The sequence below is a fragment of the Synchiropus splendidus genome, chromosome 1, assembly GCF_027744825.2.
Source record: "Synchiropus splendidus isolate RoL2022-P1 chromosome 1, RoL_Sspl_1.0, whole genome shotgun sequence".
Classification (NCBI taxonomy): domain Eukaryota; kingdom Metazoa; phylum Chordata; class Actinopteri; order Syngnathiformes; family Callionymidae; genus Synchiropus; species Synchiropus splendidus.
In genome coordinates, this window is record NC_071334.1 from 28,687,351 (window position 1) to 28,706,162 (window position 18,812).

At 40.8% G+C, this 18,812-nt stretch overlaps 1 protein-coding gene across 3 annotated transcripts in view; it reads left to right on the forward strand.

Annotated features, from left to right (window-relative positions):
- Nucleotides 1–18,812, forward strand: part of pald1a (phosphatase domain containing paladin 1a) — a 56,468-nt gene that overhangs the window by 20,028 nt on the left and 17,628 nt on the right. For 2 of the 3 annotated variants that reach the window (XM_053875186.1, XM_053875167.1), the window contains 11 exons: nt 771–925; nt 2,046–2,142; nt 3,265–3,369; nt 3,995–4,090; nt 4,159–4,293; nt 4,390–4,506; nt 4,718–4,897; nt 4,962–5,159; nt 6,747–6,887; nt 7,903–7,974; nt 11,029–11,169. In XM_053875186.1, coding sequence (XP_053731161.1) covers nt 771–925; nt 2,046–2,142; nt 3,265–3,369; nt 3,995–4,090; nt 4,159–4,293; nt 4,390–4,506; nt 4,718–4,897; nt 4,962–5,159; nt 6,747–6,887; nt 7,903–7,974; nt 11,029–11,169 — 1,437 coding nt within the window. The remainder of the gene's footprint in view (nt 1–770; nt 926–2,045; nt 2,143–3,264; nt 3,370–3,994; nt 4,091–4,158; nt 4,294–4,389; nt 4,507–4,717; nt 4,898–4,961; nt 5,160–6,746; nt 6,888–7,902; nt 7,975–11,028; nt 11,170–18,812) is intronic. The other variant, XM_053875177.1, reaches the window with a different exon arrangement.

Consider the following 18,812-nt stretch of genomic DNA (forward strand, 5'->3'; position numbering starts at 1 on the left):
GTGTTGTTGTCAAGACTGTGTCTGGACCAGAGCAAGCAGACAAAGTGTTTGTTCCAATGAAAGCATTTCAGTTCTTGTTTTACCGTACTTTATTTACTTTATTCAGTTTGGTCTTGGTTTTGGTTATTGCCCCCATCATCGGGCTTGGTCTTGGTCTCTGTAGATGGTCTTGGCTACCACACGACATCAGGGGCCAGGTACTGTTGTGACTGACTCATCCTCCGACTCATTTTCAAAGTTAGGCGAGGTGGCAGCTTCAGGTATCCTCTGCTCCTCATCTGCCTAACATGATCCATGCTGCACAATCCTGTCAGCACTCGTGGAAGTGATCCAGGACCCTGCACTATATAATTTGGGGCCATTTATAGAGGTTTGACAAAGAATTGTTCAAACACCGTCCTGCATCTGGATGTCGTCACTGGGCTGGTGACAAGTTTCCTGCAGCTGTCTCCGGAGTGATGCATTAAGTGTAATGGTCTATTTACTTTGAGACCATATCTGCCTGCTTCTCTTCACTTGCTCAGCCACTTTTATTTCAACTGACTCCGACTTCCACTTCTGCTGTCTATGGCTGGAGAGTGGCTTTTGTGAAGCGTTCATTTACACTTGTGTGCATGCATTCTTCGGTCTGTCGTTTCCAGTTATATGTTTATGATGCAGCTTGTTGGAGGAAGACATGAATCAGTTGGCCTAAAGAGTGTTTACATCCCAAATGGATGCCCGTCACTCAGTTGAGCCTCTCTCAATTTAAATTGTGCTCTTGTTTGCAGGACAGCCCCAGCTTGTCTTTAGGACGCGATTCCTCTCGGCCACTGCCTGCTCTGCTCTTCAGCTGCCAAGTTGGCGTCGGGCGCACCAACCTGGCCATGATCCTCGGCACACTGGCCATGAATCGGCTGAAGGGAGATTCTCCACTCCTGCATCAGTAAGACCAGTCAATAAGCTTAACAAACACCAATGACAGACTATTATTTAAAATGATTTCATGCATTATGTTATGATATGTGTCCTGCTAATGTAAGAAAATTTGGGCAGATATTGGAATAGTTGCTAAGTGCTAGACTTTAGGCTTTTTTCTCTGAAGCTTGCTTTGGTAGTATGTCCTTTCCAAACTCACCTCTATGTAGGTCTCAAACCCGCGGCCCACTGGACTCAGTCCAGTGGCCACCACAGTGTGTTAATGTTAAATGACATTGTTCAACACATCTTACTTTACAAGTGAAATAGGAGCAAGATCACACATTAATGCTACCACTGTCAATCAGAAATTTAGCTGGCTCACACAAACTTTTACTTATCTACGTGTCTGCAAATCCAAGGATGGTAAGGGAAGGTACCACAGTTGTCCAGTTGTGACTGACATGACTGCTCAGATGTTTAACCTGCACTCTCGTCTTGTAAGAGACCCCTTCTAATGACTCTTTCCTGTCCTTGTTTTCACAAATTTTACTTCAACTCTTAAGGTTGAGAAATGACCCTTTTAATTCAAGCTTTATAATGACATACAATGTCTTCTCATCAATAGTGTATTCTATTAGATTATATTAGTGTTTTGCTTGTTTTCACACATATTTGTTTTGCACTGTCTACACAAACAGTGTAGACAATCAATAAGATATACATTTTAGTCATGTAGTCAAGTTTTTTTTCGCAACATTGTTTTTGTATTATTTTAATAATAAATAATTATATGCAAGACTTTTTTTTCCAAAATATTTTGCTGCCCCTCTCAATGGTGTTTTAATTAATTATAATTTACTCCACTGGAAATTTAATGACCCCTCTCTGCTGGAAAGTGTAATCATCATTATTCCTCTCCGGTGACAAATCAAATACTGTGTCGCTGCTTTGGACATGTGTTTTGCTGGGACAGCAGGGGTTTGTTACTTGACTGCTGCTTCCATGACCGTTCCACTGATGACTATAATTAGCGGATGACTGAAGTAACTAATTGATACAGGTCTAATAAGAGCTGCTTAGAAGCAATTCCAGTGAGTGAACTGTGCCATGATGTTCTGCCTGAAGAAACAATTCTTTCTCTGCAGGGGCGAGGAAGTAGCAGCTCCCACTCTCAGACCACTTTTCCAAGTTATCCAGTCTCTGATCAGCAAGCTGCCTGACGGACAGCAGCTAATGGAGGAGGTAGAGTATTCTTTATGACAAACTCGGACTGGAAACCACTCAAAGCCCGAGCTACGTACATATGAACACAAAACCCAAAACCAGTGGAGTTGGGACGCTGTGTAAATCGTAAATAAAAACAGAACACAATGATTTGCAAATCCCTTTCAACTTGTTTCGGGTGGAATTCTTTTCCATTCTTGCTTGATGTACACCTTAAGTTGCTCAACAGACCGGGGTCTCCGTTGTCGTATTTTACGCTTCATAATGCGCCACACATTTTCACATTCACACTTTTCCACTTTGCATCAGTCCATTTTAGATGAGCTCGGGCCCAGCAAAGCCAGCGGCGCTTCTGGGTGTTGTTGATAAATGGCTTTCGCTTTGCATAGTTAGAGTTATTACTTGCACTTACAGATGTAGTGACTGTTGATGATGAAGTCCCTAAATTCCTTGCAATAGCTTGTTGAGAAATGTCGTTCTTAAACTGTTCGACAATTTGCTCATACATTTGTTCACAAAGTGGTGACCCTCACCCCATCCCTGTTTCTGAATGACTTCAGGGAAGCTGCTTTTATACCCAATTATGGCACCAACCTGTTCCCAATTAGCCTGTTCACCTGTGGGATATTCCAAGTCAGTGTTTAATGAACCTCAACTTTCTAAGCCTTTTTTGCCACTTGTGCCAGCTTTTTTGAAACATGTTGCAGGCATTAAATTCCAAATGAGCTAATATTTGCAAAAAAGAACAAAGTTTACCAGTTCAAACGTTGCAGTCGAAAGGGATTTGCAAATCATTGTGTTCTGTTTTTATTTACGATTTACGTCCCAACTCCACTGGTTTGGGGTTTTGTCGATTAAAGGGGAGATCATTCTGATTAAATATCAACATAGTTATCCCATTAAAACACTTTTGGTGGTGCTATCGTGGTGCTATGACAAGTGACTGGGGTTCACAGTTTATCTTCACTTTATATTTCCACACAAAAACATCAGGTAGACACTGCTGACATCTTCATTATAACTCAGGTAATCAAATGTTTTAATTATCCACAGAAGATGAACAACATTTGAGCTAGTCATTATTCCTTTATGTGCATTAAAGCGTGAGGATCTTATGACTCCATGTGTGTGCCCGAGCAGGTCGACCAGGCCATCAGTCTGTGTGCAGAAATGCACAACATCAAAGAGGCCATCTATGAAAACAAAAGCAAACTGGAGGGGATTGCAGAAGACTATCAGATCCAGGTGGGAGACACTTACTTTAAAGCAACCAATTTTGTTGGTTTGTGATTGTGATCAAACAACATCGTGATCGAACAAGAGCCATCAAATTGTAATGATCTGCAAACTGAATGAAGTGATCTTTTGATTAAAAGACCACTGTACTTTCCAAACTATAGAGCTAACCAGAAAATTTAACATGGAACATTGATCTTGTTCATACATTCAGTAAGCCACACTGGTCTATAAGCCGCAGCAGAAAGGTCAGTGATTCACTCGGCTTAAAAATGCATGAGGATCACTTCTAAACTGGTTTTGAAAACGGGGTCCGGCATGAAGACTGACTCATGAAACAAACTCAGCTCTGAACTTGAATCATGAACTCCTCACTTCTTTTATTTACATTAAAGCGCTCAAAATACGCTGTTTTCCCCCATGTGTCTGAAGTTGCAACAGCACAGCCGGTCTCATCTCAGGTCGCCTGTGGTTTCATTGGTTTGATGTGACGAGGCTCAATATTTTGGCAGTGTGACGCTCTTTTGCTATATTAGCCTTGTCATATAAGCTGTAGGGTTCAAACCATGAGAAAAAAGTAGCGTCTTATTGTCTGGAAATGACAATAATTCTAATCATGTGTCTTCTCATCCAGGGAAACAGCACGAAGCACTATTTCCTCACCAGAACCATGCAGAGTTTGGAACGTTACTTCTACCTGATCGTGTTTAACGCATACCTTCACGAGCAGGTGATCACTTGTGTCCAAGAGTGCTTCAATTGGGCTATGAAGAAGTTAAAACTGTTGCTATTTTGCAGTATCCTCTATCCTTTGCATCCAGCTTCAGTCAGTGGATGTGCAGACACCCCTGGATCTACAGATTACTGTCCTGCATGGATGTTTCAGAACTCTCCGCCCCATCTGAGCTGGTCACCAAGGCGGCACGGATCCTGGTTTGTTTCATTTCACCCTTCAAAATACATCTATATTCATGTACCCCAGTCAGATTACATATAAATACGGGATTTATGATTCATCTGTGTGCTCAGGTTGCTGATGAGTATTTGGCTCCCGATGTCCTCGGCACTAAGAAGGAGATGAAGGCGGTGAACTTCAGACGAGTTCCCAAGATGCCCATCTATGGGATGTCCCAACCCACGTCAGAGGTGCAGACACTTGATAACACAAGCTGATTTACTTTAACAACAGCCTGAGCAGGTGTCATTATTTTATGATCCATTAGATATGGATGCTTTAAGAATACCTACTACTATTTATTTGTGTAAAATTTAACCAGAACAGTTGTAAAATCATGACTTTTGAGATGATATTAAACGAAGGAAAGAGCTTCAAAATGTAATCACTCTTGCCCGGCAGGCCACCGGCGCAGTCCTGACCCACCTGACAGACGAGAGGAGAAAGCACCGACATGTGTTGTGGGTCAGTCTGGTAGAGGAGTTGGTGATTGAGGGCAACGGTCAGATTCTAACTCCGAGAGAACCCTCCTGCTTGGATCAACACATTAGTATCCCATCCTCGGACTCACAGCAGATAGAGGTGATGAGAAAGCTAAGAGTTTACCCCCTAGTTAGTTGTATCACCCTTGTTTTATTTATCTTAGAAAAAAGAGACGTCTCTGAAGGAGGAGATCCTGAGGGCACAGAAGTGGCTCGAGGTGACATTGGAGCAGGAGAAGCAGATGAAGATGTTCAAAAGTTGCTTGACCATCCAAGAGATCTTCGACCAACTAAAAAAATCCCATCAGGGTCTCATCTATCGACGTATTCCACTGCCAGACTGCAGCGCTCCCAGGGAAGAGGTAACAAGAGGCACTACACAACAGCAACGTCACAGCGCTGAACTAGATGACAGAATGGAGAAAGTAATGTGCGCCATCTAGCGTTTGGGAATGTGAATCACACTTTTCTTTGTAAATTATAAGAGGCCACCGAGGAAAAAAGAAAAACAAGAAATGGGAAAACATGACTGAATTACCTAAGTGACGGGGATAAAAGAAAATAAATAATTAAATAAAACATTCTAGTTACGTAATGATATCAGGAAGTATGATCAAGCAACACCATTATAAAAATGAGACCACATTTTGTGTGTATTTTTATGTACATTTCATCATAATTTTCACAATATAAATGATAAACGAACTTGGGACAAAAACTGTTTGTTTACTTTATTTAAAATTTAACTAAATTTTATCTTTTATTTTGAGGGATGTGAAATCACCAACTGATAAATTATATACTGTATATAAAAAAAATCATGTTAAGTTATATTTAAAGTTGAAAGTAGTAGTAGAGGAGTTGAGTTGAGTAGTAGAAAAAGTAGACAAAGTGTCAGTTATCAGTCAGAAATATTTGTTCATCGTCAGTCTCATTGTTATTCTCGCTAGGGCGGCGTGAATACAGTCAATGGGTCGCACATTACCCATCTTTGATGTTGGTGATGATAGTATTGTGAAGAACAACAATTGAGCATGTCTATTTGGTACTGCATTTAGTTTCAAGTCAACTACTAAACAGTGATGTACCATTTGATGCCCTCAGTTAGCTGCTTGCTCAGTGAGCTCTCAGTTTAAACAAGGAACAATCCATTCTGCTGTGCAGGTGAAGGTGTGCGGTTAAAAGGCTAAAAGGTTAAAAGGGCATCAGCAGCTTTGTTTGAAGTTGTGCTGTTTCTTGGGCTTGACCACTCCAACTGTGTGCTTGTGGGTGGGTGACGCGCTAACAGCGTGCACGAGTGAGAGTCAGACTTGTGAGGACTTAAACGTTGAAATGTCTTCAAAATTTCAATGGAACAAGAGAGAGGCACGCATCTCGAGTCCACAGAGCGTTTACATTCATAGAGCAGCTCAGGTGACTGAATCATTACTGAAGTGCACGGAAACAAACATTATTCGTCAAACATTGCTGTAATCCGCAACCAATAAAGAACACGTCTTAAAACTCCTGTTAAATTTGTGTTGTGTGTGTGTGTCAAGCACTAAAGACCGACTAAACAGTGGATGGTACAGTGCCAGTTTTGGAAAACTACTACTAAATCTGAGGTCAATGGTTTTGGTTGTTGATGTTGTCACAACGCGTTGACTGATCTTAGCGGCCCTAGTCGCCGGCGACTGCGGTGCCATCATCTTGTTTGTAGAGCCAGTGTCTCGCAGACAATAGTTGGGCCCGTACCGCCCCCAGCTGGCCTGTGAGTACTGAAAAAAATGGAACCGTGAAGGATAGCTGGGGTGAATCAGACTTGGGTCCACTTGGCCAAATTAAGTATTTATTAATTTCAGGCAGAGAAGTAACTCAGTTTAACAAACTGCTGCAATTATTTTACACTTTGTTGGTGCTTTGAATAATACGGTTGATTGAATGTTCTAACTAGGGCGTCTGTGTGACAGGACTTTGATAAGCTGCTGGACTCCATGAAGAGCGCCTTGGCCGAGGACACTCATACGGCTTTTGTCTTCAGCTGCTCTAACGGAAAAGGCCAGACGACAACAGCCATGGTGGTTTCTGTTCTCACACTTTGGCACATAAATGTAAGACATTTACATAACAAGTTTCACGAAAGGGTGCACAACACTTTATGCATCGCAATATTTCAGAACAAGTCTTGTTAAATTATAATATATGAACTATTTATTTGACCATTGTTACTTCAAAATGGGTGAGCGACTGAGAACAGGAAAACTAGATTGGTATTAATTTATAGTATTAAAAAATAGAAAATGTGTAATTCCAAAGTTCTAACAAGATAAAGTTTGCAAAGTGGTTGCCTAGCTCAAAACGCTCCATGAAACTACAAACATGGGGGTATGAACTGTGCATGTGAATCACTTCTTGTTTCAAAGATCACTAATGTCAATCGCAGATGCATATAAAGCAGCCTAAACAAACATGTTTGTCAATAAGTATAAAACTGTCTCACATGTCATCATGGTGAGGCGCTATTGCTACCTTTCTGACATGCAAGTTAAACATGGATGGTGTTGGACTTTTTGATATATTAAATCTCTCCCCTCCTGAGTTCCTTTTCATTGATGGCAGCTTTCTTATTGTGTACACGGATGTTTTGAATATAGAGATAGTCATTAGTTGTACTTGTGTCTGTCTTTGTAGAATGGGTTTCTTTTGGTGTCATAATTGCTTACATTCATACAATTACTTCCTAATTCATATGAGACTCGTGTCTTTATTTTGCCCAAACTGAATATGAATTCAATTGTTGATTGAATATAAGACACCTAATGCTGCTATGTTTCAAACCGTCCACTCTACTAACATTTCATTCATCCGTTCCTTTAAGTCAAGTGTGCGTAGCGGTCTCTTTCCATTGAAAGGGAGAACATTTGTTACAATGTTTGTCCTCAGTTCACAGTTTCATTCATCAAAGAGGAATTGAGTTGTGTTTTAGTACATGCTAAAGTCATAGTAGCCACGATTACCTTAGGGTAGCATTTTGTGCCGACATGTTTATTACATTTAAAAAATAACACACGATGTGTGGATGGGCTGAGTAGCACTTTCTTATAAACTTGGCTTTTTGTCCTGCAGGGTTTCCCAGAGTTCATGGATGATGAGATTGTGAGTGTTCCAGATGCCAAGTACACGAAAGGAGAATTTCAGGTGCGTGTGATGTCAAGGAACTCTCCTCTTCTTCTTCCCACTATTGTAAAGCAGCAGATCATACATGGGGGCTCTAGTAGCTTTTAGTCCAGTTACTGTGAAACCTCATCGGCCTGTCCAAAGGCTGTTGCTTTTTGATGAATGAAGACATTTTTAAGATCAATGAAATTGTTATTTAAAAATGAAAAAATATATATGGTCAGTCAGTGCGTGGCATTAGTGACATGGTGCCTCCTTTCTGAAATGACGACCAGAGTATTGCCACATTTCGATAACACAACCATACATCTAAACACAGCTCCAACTGACTTATAGAACTATTTTCCATCAGAAGATTCATTTGTCAAGTTATAAGAACCTACATAACAATTAGGAAAGCTAAAAATCTGAAAACTTTAGCTGAAAGTGGCGAGTGGAAAGTGCGATATCGAGGTACTGTGTCAGTACATCTGACAAAGACTGACAAATAGCACATTTTACCAAATTGTAAAATGTGCGAAGCTACACTTACAAGAGGGAGTCCCTCACACGTTAACAGGAGTCTTGGCTGCATACATTGGTGCTCCCACTACAGTTGCTTTCAAGAGAGAACATTACAGCACCTCAGTTCTTGTCCCCTTTGAGCAGCTGACTGAAGTGAGCAGCTCCTCTGATGACCCGTAGCAGAGAGTACAGCGTTATCAGTTACATTTGTTCCTGAAAGCACTTTGTTGTAGTAATCCTGCAAAGTGAAAATGTGTGTGACTTTAACATATTTACATTTCATTTTGGTATCTTTCAGTAGGCTGTACATCATTTAATTTAATTTCAGATTGTACAATGTTGACAACAGTGATCCCAAAATATTTGCCTCCACTCCTGCGTGGGACTGAGACACTGATTTTAGTTGCTTTCAGCCGTGTCTGTCACACAGAACGTCTTCAATTGTCATTGTCAACTTCTTTTTATCCAAAGCTAAATTTGCCTGTGGTATTCTGAAAGATTCTATTTTGGCTCCCAAACTTTTTGTTGTCCACATTTTACCCCTTTACTTCATCCATCACCACAACATATCCTTACACTGCTCTGTGGATCACATAGAGATTTACAGACCGATAATGGATTCTCAAGGCGTTGCTGCTGTTGTGGCATGTCTTGATGATGTCACCAGTTGAACTGGAAAAAAAAAGTATTAGTATAGTCCATACAAATTTCTCCAAGCATCCCTGATTGCAAACACTGTCTCAAGGATGTTTTGCTTATGTGTGAAAAATGTGAGTGATTTTTCTGTTATTTGGGTTATTATTATTATTTTGTCTGTAATAAAATAAAAATCTCCTGCCCAGAAATAACATTAAAAGTCTTATGGATTACTGATAAGTTAATTGAGGACTTCTGAGGTCAGTTGATGGGTTTCTTTGGAGAGGTTATCAGGTTCCCGAGTGACTGCTTCATCCTGATTCTCCTGAGCAAACCGAGAGGAAGCATTGTTGTGGAAGTAGCGCCCTCAGTGTGAATTTCAGTGTTGTCATGGAAACGGAATTACGTCATTGCTGACCCTTGTTGAAGGGTGCTGGAATTGGACACAGCGGTGCTGTGGCTCCCCCACTGTGGAAATAATGGTAAGGAAAATCACCAGCCCAATGAAGTTCACTCTGTGCAGATGTAGCTGTGACACACCAAGTTGAAGTATTGAAGAGGAAGATCTGTCCCATAGCCTGACCTTAGATGGGCTATAAGAAGGGCAGTGCGGTTTTCGTCTCGGTCAAGGAACGTTGGACCAGCTCTTTATCCCCAGCTGGTGCTGGTGCCAGCTATGCCATACTTCCAGTGAGGATTGGACTCCTCTCCTCCTGTCACTGTTTCTGTTCAGAGTTTTTATGCTCAAAGTTGAGTTTGACTGTCAAGAGTGAAATGGGTCTTTTCTTTGGTACTCAGTGAACCAGAACTAAGCTGAGTAACAGCTTCTCTAAATTGGAGCCCATTGCTCAACATGGAACTGCTGCTCCACCGAAGAAACGAGAGAAGCTAGCTGAGGTTGCTTGGTCCCCTTCTTGGGATGCCACCTGGACGCTTCCCGGATGTTTAGGTGTCTATCTGGAAAAGAGCTGAGCTGCTGGACTGTTTCGAGACCGTTTGATACAGTATCGCATGACACAGATAATGTATAAATGAGCATGGTTTTATTTTTATAAAGCAAGGAACTTGTATGGCAGAATATGGAGCAGAATTTTGAGTTTGGCAGCACGTGAGATGCTCATGCGAATTCTAAAATGTTTTTTTTGCGCACATTATACAGGAGAGGATGAATGCGTACAAAACTGGAGAAAGTCATTTGTCTGTGGCGCCTTTTTTCTCACAGCGAGCGTTCACATACTTAATCTAACCCATGAACCTTTTCTCATGCTGTTCGAGGCTGATTTGATGAAAAGCTATACCGGTTGCTGTGAATGGTCTCAAGCACTCACACCTAAGGTGAAAGTTTGAAACTTCTAAACCAGGGGGTCGGGAACCTTTTTGACTGAGAGAGCCGAGAAATCTCTGTTGAATTGACTCACTGACTACATACGAATGATGTAGCATCAGCGACAGAGATTAGAGTCACATATATATGAAGTGTGAATTTGAAAACAGCATTGTGCATGTCCAAAGTTGCATCATCGATAATGACTTCCAAAAGTTGCAGACGATTGAAAGGAGAAAAAAAGAAGGATAAATGAAAACCAATGTTGTGTGTGGACCTTGCCGTGCCTGCCCTCATGAAACGAAAACATGAAGTGGTTTTATTTATCCATAATTGCTTACTTGTCCTTGTATTTTTCATTAGACTTTACCTCTTTCTGACATTTTGGGGATTTTGGGAAATACCGTGCTGCGCCCAACAATCACGAACCTGTATGTTGGTGTAAAACATAGAGGCAAATAAATAAACAGAAGATAGACACAAAATGTGAGCACTGAAATGTAAACCTGACAATCATCTATGTTTCTGTGTTTTTCATTTTGTTATTTTATTAAGAAATTGAATTTTGTCATAATCACTGAGTATGATCAATATCCAGTGTATTTTTGCAGGTTGTGATGCAGTTGGTGCGTCTGCTACCAGATGGCCATCGTATGAAGAAGGAGGTCGACATGGCATTGGACTCAGTCAGCGAGACCATGACACCAATGCATTATCATCTGCGAGAGATCATCATCTGCACGTACAGACAGGTACACTCACTTTACAGTGTTGAATCTAGTGACACATAGTGCGTATTTCTGCAACTTGCTGCAGTATGTTGGTATGTGTTGCACTGCTGGGGTCATTTTAGCTCACTGAGAAATCTACGTGTTGCATGGTCTTATTTTGGTATTTTATACTTCCTCTTGCCTTTGTCAATAATACTGACAATACCTTGCAACACTCGGGGCTGAGATGTTTTAGAACTGTTTGATAGTGTGTCCGGATGATCCTGATGAACTTCCGTACTCTCTGCAGTTGTCTGGGGCACCTCTTGCAGATTACCTCCGGCAGTTGTTATTATTATTATTATTATTAGTAGTAGTACTAGTAGTAGTAGTACTATAATATCATCATCCAAACACACATTGAGAACATAAATTCTTTGCAATCTGTTTATTAAACTGAACACTGCTATTATTATACCATTGACTGATGTGTTTTATATTGTGACCTACAGTGGTCCAATTTCCATCAGCACCCTGCTGGTAAACAGCACTGATGGCGGTCATTGTTAACCCGGGCCTCGACCGATCCGTATGAGATACATTTGTCTGATCCGCATCTTTTAGTTTGGCAAGTTTTTACGTCGAGTAGCCTTCCAACCCTCTGCATTTATCCTGGCGTAGGACCGACATAAGAAGAAACTGACTATGCTTTTTACATTGCATTGTATAGTAATTAATTGTATTACATCATATATACTCACTGCTACTGGACATAATGCAACTCGGACTATTTTCATTTAGCATAAATGTTGCTTTTACGACTGCACATATTTTGTCACCGACTAGGTGTATCTCTATTACTGCTGTTGCATGTACGTCTGTTGTATGACCTTGGGACACTAAGAAAAACATTGATCAATGAATGTATAATTTCAGCAGCCCTGTTCGAAATTAATTAAAATATTTTTTTTTTTTTTAACGAAAAGCAGTTACTGTAGCTGCACTTTCTCTTATGCCCCATAGGTGGGGTCAATATCTTTGCTCTCGGTTGCGGTCCAACCAGCATGAGAGGTCCCGGAGTGGTGCCAGGTCCCACTGCAGAGTAGTGGAAAAATTATTGCGGTGGCAGAGAACTTATCGCCAAAGCTCAATGGAATTCTTCTGGGCCTTAACTGACAGGGGCAGGAATAATTGCAGGAGCAGAAGTGGTAGCCTGAGGGCTTTGAGTTGGCTGTGTTACGATTCCATGCTGTCTAGTCTGAACAATATGGCTCAATTTATTGACAGTTGGCCACAGATTGTTATTATTATATTTCTGGGAGACACATGAAGACATGTCCTTTAAGATATAAAGACATCGATTGTTAGAGGCAGTGTGTGTTTCCCAGCCTCATTTTACAAACCTCTGAAAACCTTACAAACCTCTGAAAAACCTTCCACTAGCGCTTGTACTTCTGCTTTTTCCATTTAGTAACAGAGAATGTAATGATTGCTCCTCTGTGCACTGTCAGCTGTTCTCAGGCAGCGAGAGGAACCCAGCGCTGTCTCTTGCATCTCAATGGGCTCATTGTCCAACTCGTACTCAAACTCATACTCTCCATTTATCCATTACCTTCAGATGCTCCAGGAAATGTGTCGGTTCGACATCTGTTATTCCCTCATTCTCATGTGCAGAAGGTCCCTGCTAACTCTTTTTTAATTATCTTATGTCACTCACACAGAGTGACAGCGAAGCTGGTGGGATGTTCAAAATTGGTTCGGGTAATGAACTGAATCGTAGGATTATGGGTGCTGAAGGCGATACATGTGGGAATTGAAGACTGACCGTCTCATTACCGATCATCAGATGGATTATTTTTCTGTTACTTGCATTAATGCTAAAATTTGCTCAGGCAAAAATATGTGGCAATGAATGTGATTCTGTTTATTATGCATTATGCTTTTTATATTACAGTGTATAGTAGTTGTATTACGTTATATATATTCACTGCTAGTGGACAAAAATAACATGGAAATAAATTTTATTCTGGTTCCGATTCCTCACGGCTACATTATGCTTTTTATATTGCTGTGTATAGTAATTAATTGTAATAAATAAATAATAAATACAAATAATACAATACATTCATATAAAACATTATTTATATAGCACTTTTTAGAATGCTCTTCTCAAAGTGCTTCATTGTATTCATTTATTTAAAGTATTGGATAAAAAAAGTAATTTAAAAATTGTTTTGCGGAAGCTATTTGAAAGCTATTTACTTACAGTATACATGTATTTGAAATTCAATTTGAAGAAGTAGCAAAATATTACTCATAAATGAAATGAAAAGCTGGATAAATGACATTATACATTCTTGTTTGTACTCAATAGCGCCAAAGAGATGAAGAATTAAATCAGATTTTTGTGAGCGAGCCTGTGCTCTGTGTTGCTGAATTGACAGCCAGGAGCTCCAGTTCTGAGATGGAGCTGATTTGTCCTTTAACCCTTTCAGTGTACACCCCAGATTTTCACTGTGTTCCCCTTTCAGCCTTTCCCCTTTTCCTTGAACCAGCGTTGATAAATGGAGCCAGATGTTTTAGCCCCCCGCCCCTTTTCTCCTCTCTTGCTTAGGCCTCTTCCTCACCCCTCAGAAGCACCATCGTCCTCTTTGACAGTGGTTGGAAAATGTGTCTTTGATAGAGAAAAAAATATATTTACACTGCGACCTGAACCGTCCGCAAGCTCCCACAGGGGCCGAGGGAGTGGGGGAAGGAAGAGGGGAAGGCAGGGGGCGAAGTTCTTCTCAAAGTCATCTTGAGTCCTGTCTGCAGTCCAGATATAACTCCACTGTCCTGGTCCTGGTGCTGATGCTTAACAAGAAGGCTTTTTTCTCTCCTCCTCCTGAGGCCAGGAGTTTGATCAAGTTCTTGCCACTTCTCCTGTCTAGAAACCAAAAAGATAAATCAGCTTTGGATTTTCGGAGGCGTATTGGATTTTGCTTTCATTGTACAAAATGCTTTTAAAACATAAACTCTGGTACTTCAATTTAAATTACTGAACAGCTAGGGCAACAGAGGCAACTTTGTGGATCATACTCCAACAGTTTGAATGAAATCACTCTACATCTATTCCAATCAGAAATGAAAGAAATGTAATCTCTTGCCTGCAGCCCTTTACCACTGTTTATGAATAGACGTCATTAACACAGGTGAAATGGCAGGCACTTACATAATTTTTGTAGAAAACACTCATCTTTACTTCAATCACCTCAGTGAGTGTAGTAGAACATGCAGATTGATGGTGAGTGTGTGCAACTGACTGGTAGATTCAACACAAAGGCCCCAAAGGTTTGAAGGGGGTGTTGTAAAACTTTTTGGAGCGGAGGAGAAAGACTGACTTTTATTTATTAATTTCATTGGCGTGCATTATAGATCAAATGAGTGTTGCCGCCATAAGCAGCAGAATGTCAAGGTAACTCAAAAGAAGAGAAGTTTGTTTATCCAGTTTTTCAGTAAATAAAGAATGGGTCAAACAAATTAAATAAATATGCCACTGCTTATGAGTCCTTTTACTCATAAAATATAAAATAGATGGAATGCAATAAGGTCGCTGCTTGTTATGGAGCTAGTTACATCATGTGCTCAATTCCAAAGTAGTTTTAGCAATCTGTGGGATACTGCCTCTTTTGTCTTATTTGTGAGTAAAGCAGAAAAGGTTTGTTAATGAGTGCATATACAGTACATGTTTTATTAACCGCTCCGATATCTGCTGTGGTTATGTTAGGGCTTTGTTTATGTATTTGTTGACTCCAAAATGGATGAACCTATTTAAATGAAACTTTCAACCAGCTTGGAAATGAGTTGGTTTGGGTGGCGGTCTGTGGGTTCATAAAGTGCCCCCGCTTTGGTTTTCATTGTGCTGAATGGAACAGCTGGTCACATGACCCTCTCCAGTTAAAAGGGGTGAGAACTGGACATTATAAACACTAACACAGCTGAATCTTTGTACCGTTCAATTCCTGAGCACAGCTATTCTTTACGACTTGTCTATGTGGGATACAGAAGCTGCGCCTGACGCCTGCTCTCTGACAAACTCAGTGCACTCTGAATGTAACTAATAAGGAATATATGGACCAAATATGTGTTTTGCAAAAATATTGGATATTTAAATCAGGTTATGGCGATATGCTGTTATGCAGAGCCTTTCTCCTTTATGAATAGTGCTTAAAAAAAAAATCTGTGTGTTTGTGTGTGCGTGCCAGCGTGCATGTGTGTTTATGGGCAGCTGCCACCAGTCAGTTGCTATTCGTGCCCTCATTTATTTTCAGGCACTTTCCACAGACCCATGGGCCAGATTCTGCTCTTAAACATTGTATCACTGTTGCCAAGGCCCAAAAAGGCGGTGGAATCTGCCAGTTAAAGGAAAAGAAAAGCTGTTTGTCACCGTTCAGCTACAACTCGCGTATATCATGGTTTTTTCCACTTTACAGTCAGAGCTGAATTATGATGATAATGATTATTTGTTCTTTACTCAGTTCAGCACAAAGATATCCATCACTAAATGTACCTAAGTTTTTCTTATTTGAATGAATGAATTGTGGAGCCAGGAGCTGAAAACTGTCCAACTTTTGACTTTTTGTGTCCATCTACCTAGTTTGCTTGCGACCTGCGTTACCGTCGCAATTCTCCTGATTGGCTTATTGTGGGATCAAGAGGTTGGTTCCATTCAAATCGTCCGGTGTGCCTCATCATCAGAATGCGCAGATTGAACCCGAATCCTGATTATGCCGTACCTGATGTGTTTACTTTATGCCTCTGCCTCCACGGTTGGGATTAAGTCGAGTTTAATTGCAGCCCTCTTGTTGCACCCCTGCTGCTATGGAACCGTTTACTGTAATCAGACTTGTGTTGTTTGACTTGCTTGTGTGCATTGCAGCTGTTACGTTTTACACTTGCGACTTTGTCAGACTTTGCCATCACAAAGATTATGTGAGGCTGTGATCTATGGATTTTGCTCTTTCTCGTTCTGTATATCTCTCTGGTCATCAGGGACCCTATATTGCGTGTCTTCATTGACGCCTTGTCAGTCTCAGGCAGGAATTATTAGTTATACCAGCTTGTGTCTTCTTTTGGATGCTAAAACTGTGACAGTGAATTCAAGCCATTCTTTTTCTTTTTTTACCGTTGTTTCTTTTGACTGTGTTTTGACAATCACCAGCAAAATTTTACGTACATTGCTCTTCAACCGGTGTATAGGTGATGAAAAGAAACATATTGTTTTTACCCTTTTCTTTCTGCGACACAATATGAAATGTGTTTGAAATCCCTCCACATTTTCCCTCTGATAGTATACATTGAAAGCTTAAACCAGTTCTGAATTCAGAGCTCAAGTAACCATTTGGCTGTTAATAAGTTGATAATAATAATAAACTTCTGATATTAGATTCACTTTGTGTGGTGCTTCTATGTAACGTTATGTCTTTATTTTTTTTTCATTCTACTTTATGTGAATGTTTTTAATAACAAGGAACTGTGTTAAAGTGATTCAGGGCAACTTAGTTCAAGTTGTGCGTCCTATCATCATATACAACACACTGTGTTATGTGCTGAAAAATGTGTCACACGCCACTATGTCTGTCCCTCTTTACCCTGAATAACTGGACTGCCCTAGCCTGACCTTTGCCCCGACCTCTGCGTGGTGCCCCCTCGCATTCACCCAACCGTCATTTCAGGCCTGCTTATAGTGTCTGCTATTTCCTGCTGCCACACACTAAAGCTGTCAGTGCTGCCGGACCACAGACCAGAAATAACCATCTCAGAAACCACGCAGGAGTGTCTTACGCGTGTCCCCTGTAGCTGCGGTTGTGGCGTCTCACCGCCGCTGCAAACTCTTAGTCCCCTCTGCAGGAACAAGGCCGCCACCATTCTTATGTCAAAATAGCTGTGCCGGCGAAGACTCGATACCTACAGCAATATGCTTTTGAACTAACAATGTGGACATTGAAGAAGGATTTTTTCAGTGCTGCTGCAGGAAGATGTGTCATTTGTGATCAAAGTTGAGTTTTCATAGTGCCACTTAAACCTTTTGAACTGATGCTGAGAGATTTCTGAAATTTACGAAAGACATTACACTGAAATGCTTTGGATTTGGTTTCATATTGCATAACTTTTTATTTTGAAACCATGGCAGAGCTGCCCTTTTAAAAACAGAAACAAACGAAAAAAAAAAATGGAACGCAGCCATTCAAAAAGTGCTCCATCAGAGAAACAAGAAAGCGGGGGGGATTTCACATTTATTAAACTGGCGCTAGTTTTTAAGTGTGAGAAGTAAATCTCCCTCCACTCTGCTGCCGTCCTTACAAGGTCTGGCTCTTCATACGTGCAGACGGATGTGCGACTTAAGTTCTGTGAGCAACAGACACGATGTTGTCGTTTCGTGTGTTTCTTTGTTATTTCTTTTGGTATTTTTCAGTTAAAATCATGGTGAAAACCTCTGTAATGATCTCCATTTCCATGATGCGTTACATGTTATCTTGTTTTAATGTTTCTGCGTCATTTTAATACGTTTGATCATCGTTAAAAGGGATCATTATTCTGAAGGCATGGTGTATCTCATTTAAGCCATAGTGTTTCACCACGGTGGTTTACATGTAGCGACACCCTGCACTCACCTGTCCACCGAAGTGCAGCTCTTGTGGAATGTCCCCAGTCAGTTGTCCACCAATAAACATCCTAGAAGGGAACTGTGTTGATATAGTTCCAAGTCTCATGTGGGGTCTGACCTATCAGACATGTGGTGGCTAAAATTGCTGGGTCAGAACATGAAATGTGTCACAGTTTGTTGTGTAGAGAGTTGCAGACATAGGTCAGGGTGACCATGGTGACCTCTGTCCACCGTTGTATGAACCACAGTGGGTGTGGAAGCATCAGAAGTGGGCCACACAGCTATAAAAGAAAGTTGGCAGCTTGGCCTTTGACTGGAGTCAGCATTGTAAACCTCAGCACTCCAGTCGTTAACAACATGGTATTGGTGTCAGGGGAACAGGAGGGAATGAGAGTCAGAAACTTGATTGCTCATATGGAGACATGTTAATTGCAAAGCACCTTTATTTTATGTAAAATACATGTCTGAACTACACAGATGATGTTATAAAATAGTCAGGTGTTTTGCATTAAACATCTTCATCCAACATAAACCCAATAAAGATGTTATTTAATGTGGTTCATAACAATATGCTAGTCATATTCTGGACGAACTTTAGCCCTAATGTTTTTAGATTAGTTAGATACTTGGTGGCGTCAAGTATAAGCAAACTGGTGCGGTACTCCGCAGGGAGCTGGCTTTGGTGCGAGGCGAAATGCTGTTTCGACTGCGGACCTCCGAGACTGCCACGGACTGTGTCCTAACTGTAATCATGTTTAAACTTTTCAAACTTTTATTTTCTTTCTTCTGTAACTGTTTGTATTTAAGGGCAGCGCTGTAGGTGTCTCTGTATGTGATTGATTCAGTGTCAGAGTGGGTTTTCTGGCCAAATTTATGGTCAAACGGTACTATTTAGGTAAATTTATTCCATTGCTTTTGGGCCAGATTGATGAGGTCGATGTTTTCCTGTGGCTTTGGCAATCTCTACTCGGTGTCCTAAATCATCTATAGACATTGCTCCTTTATCATTTCTCCAAACTGTTTAATGCCGGATTGAAAA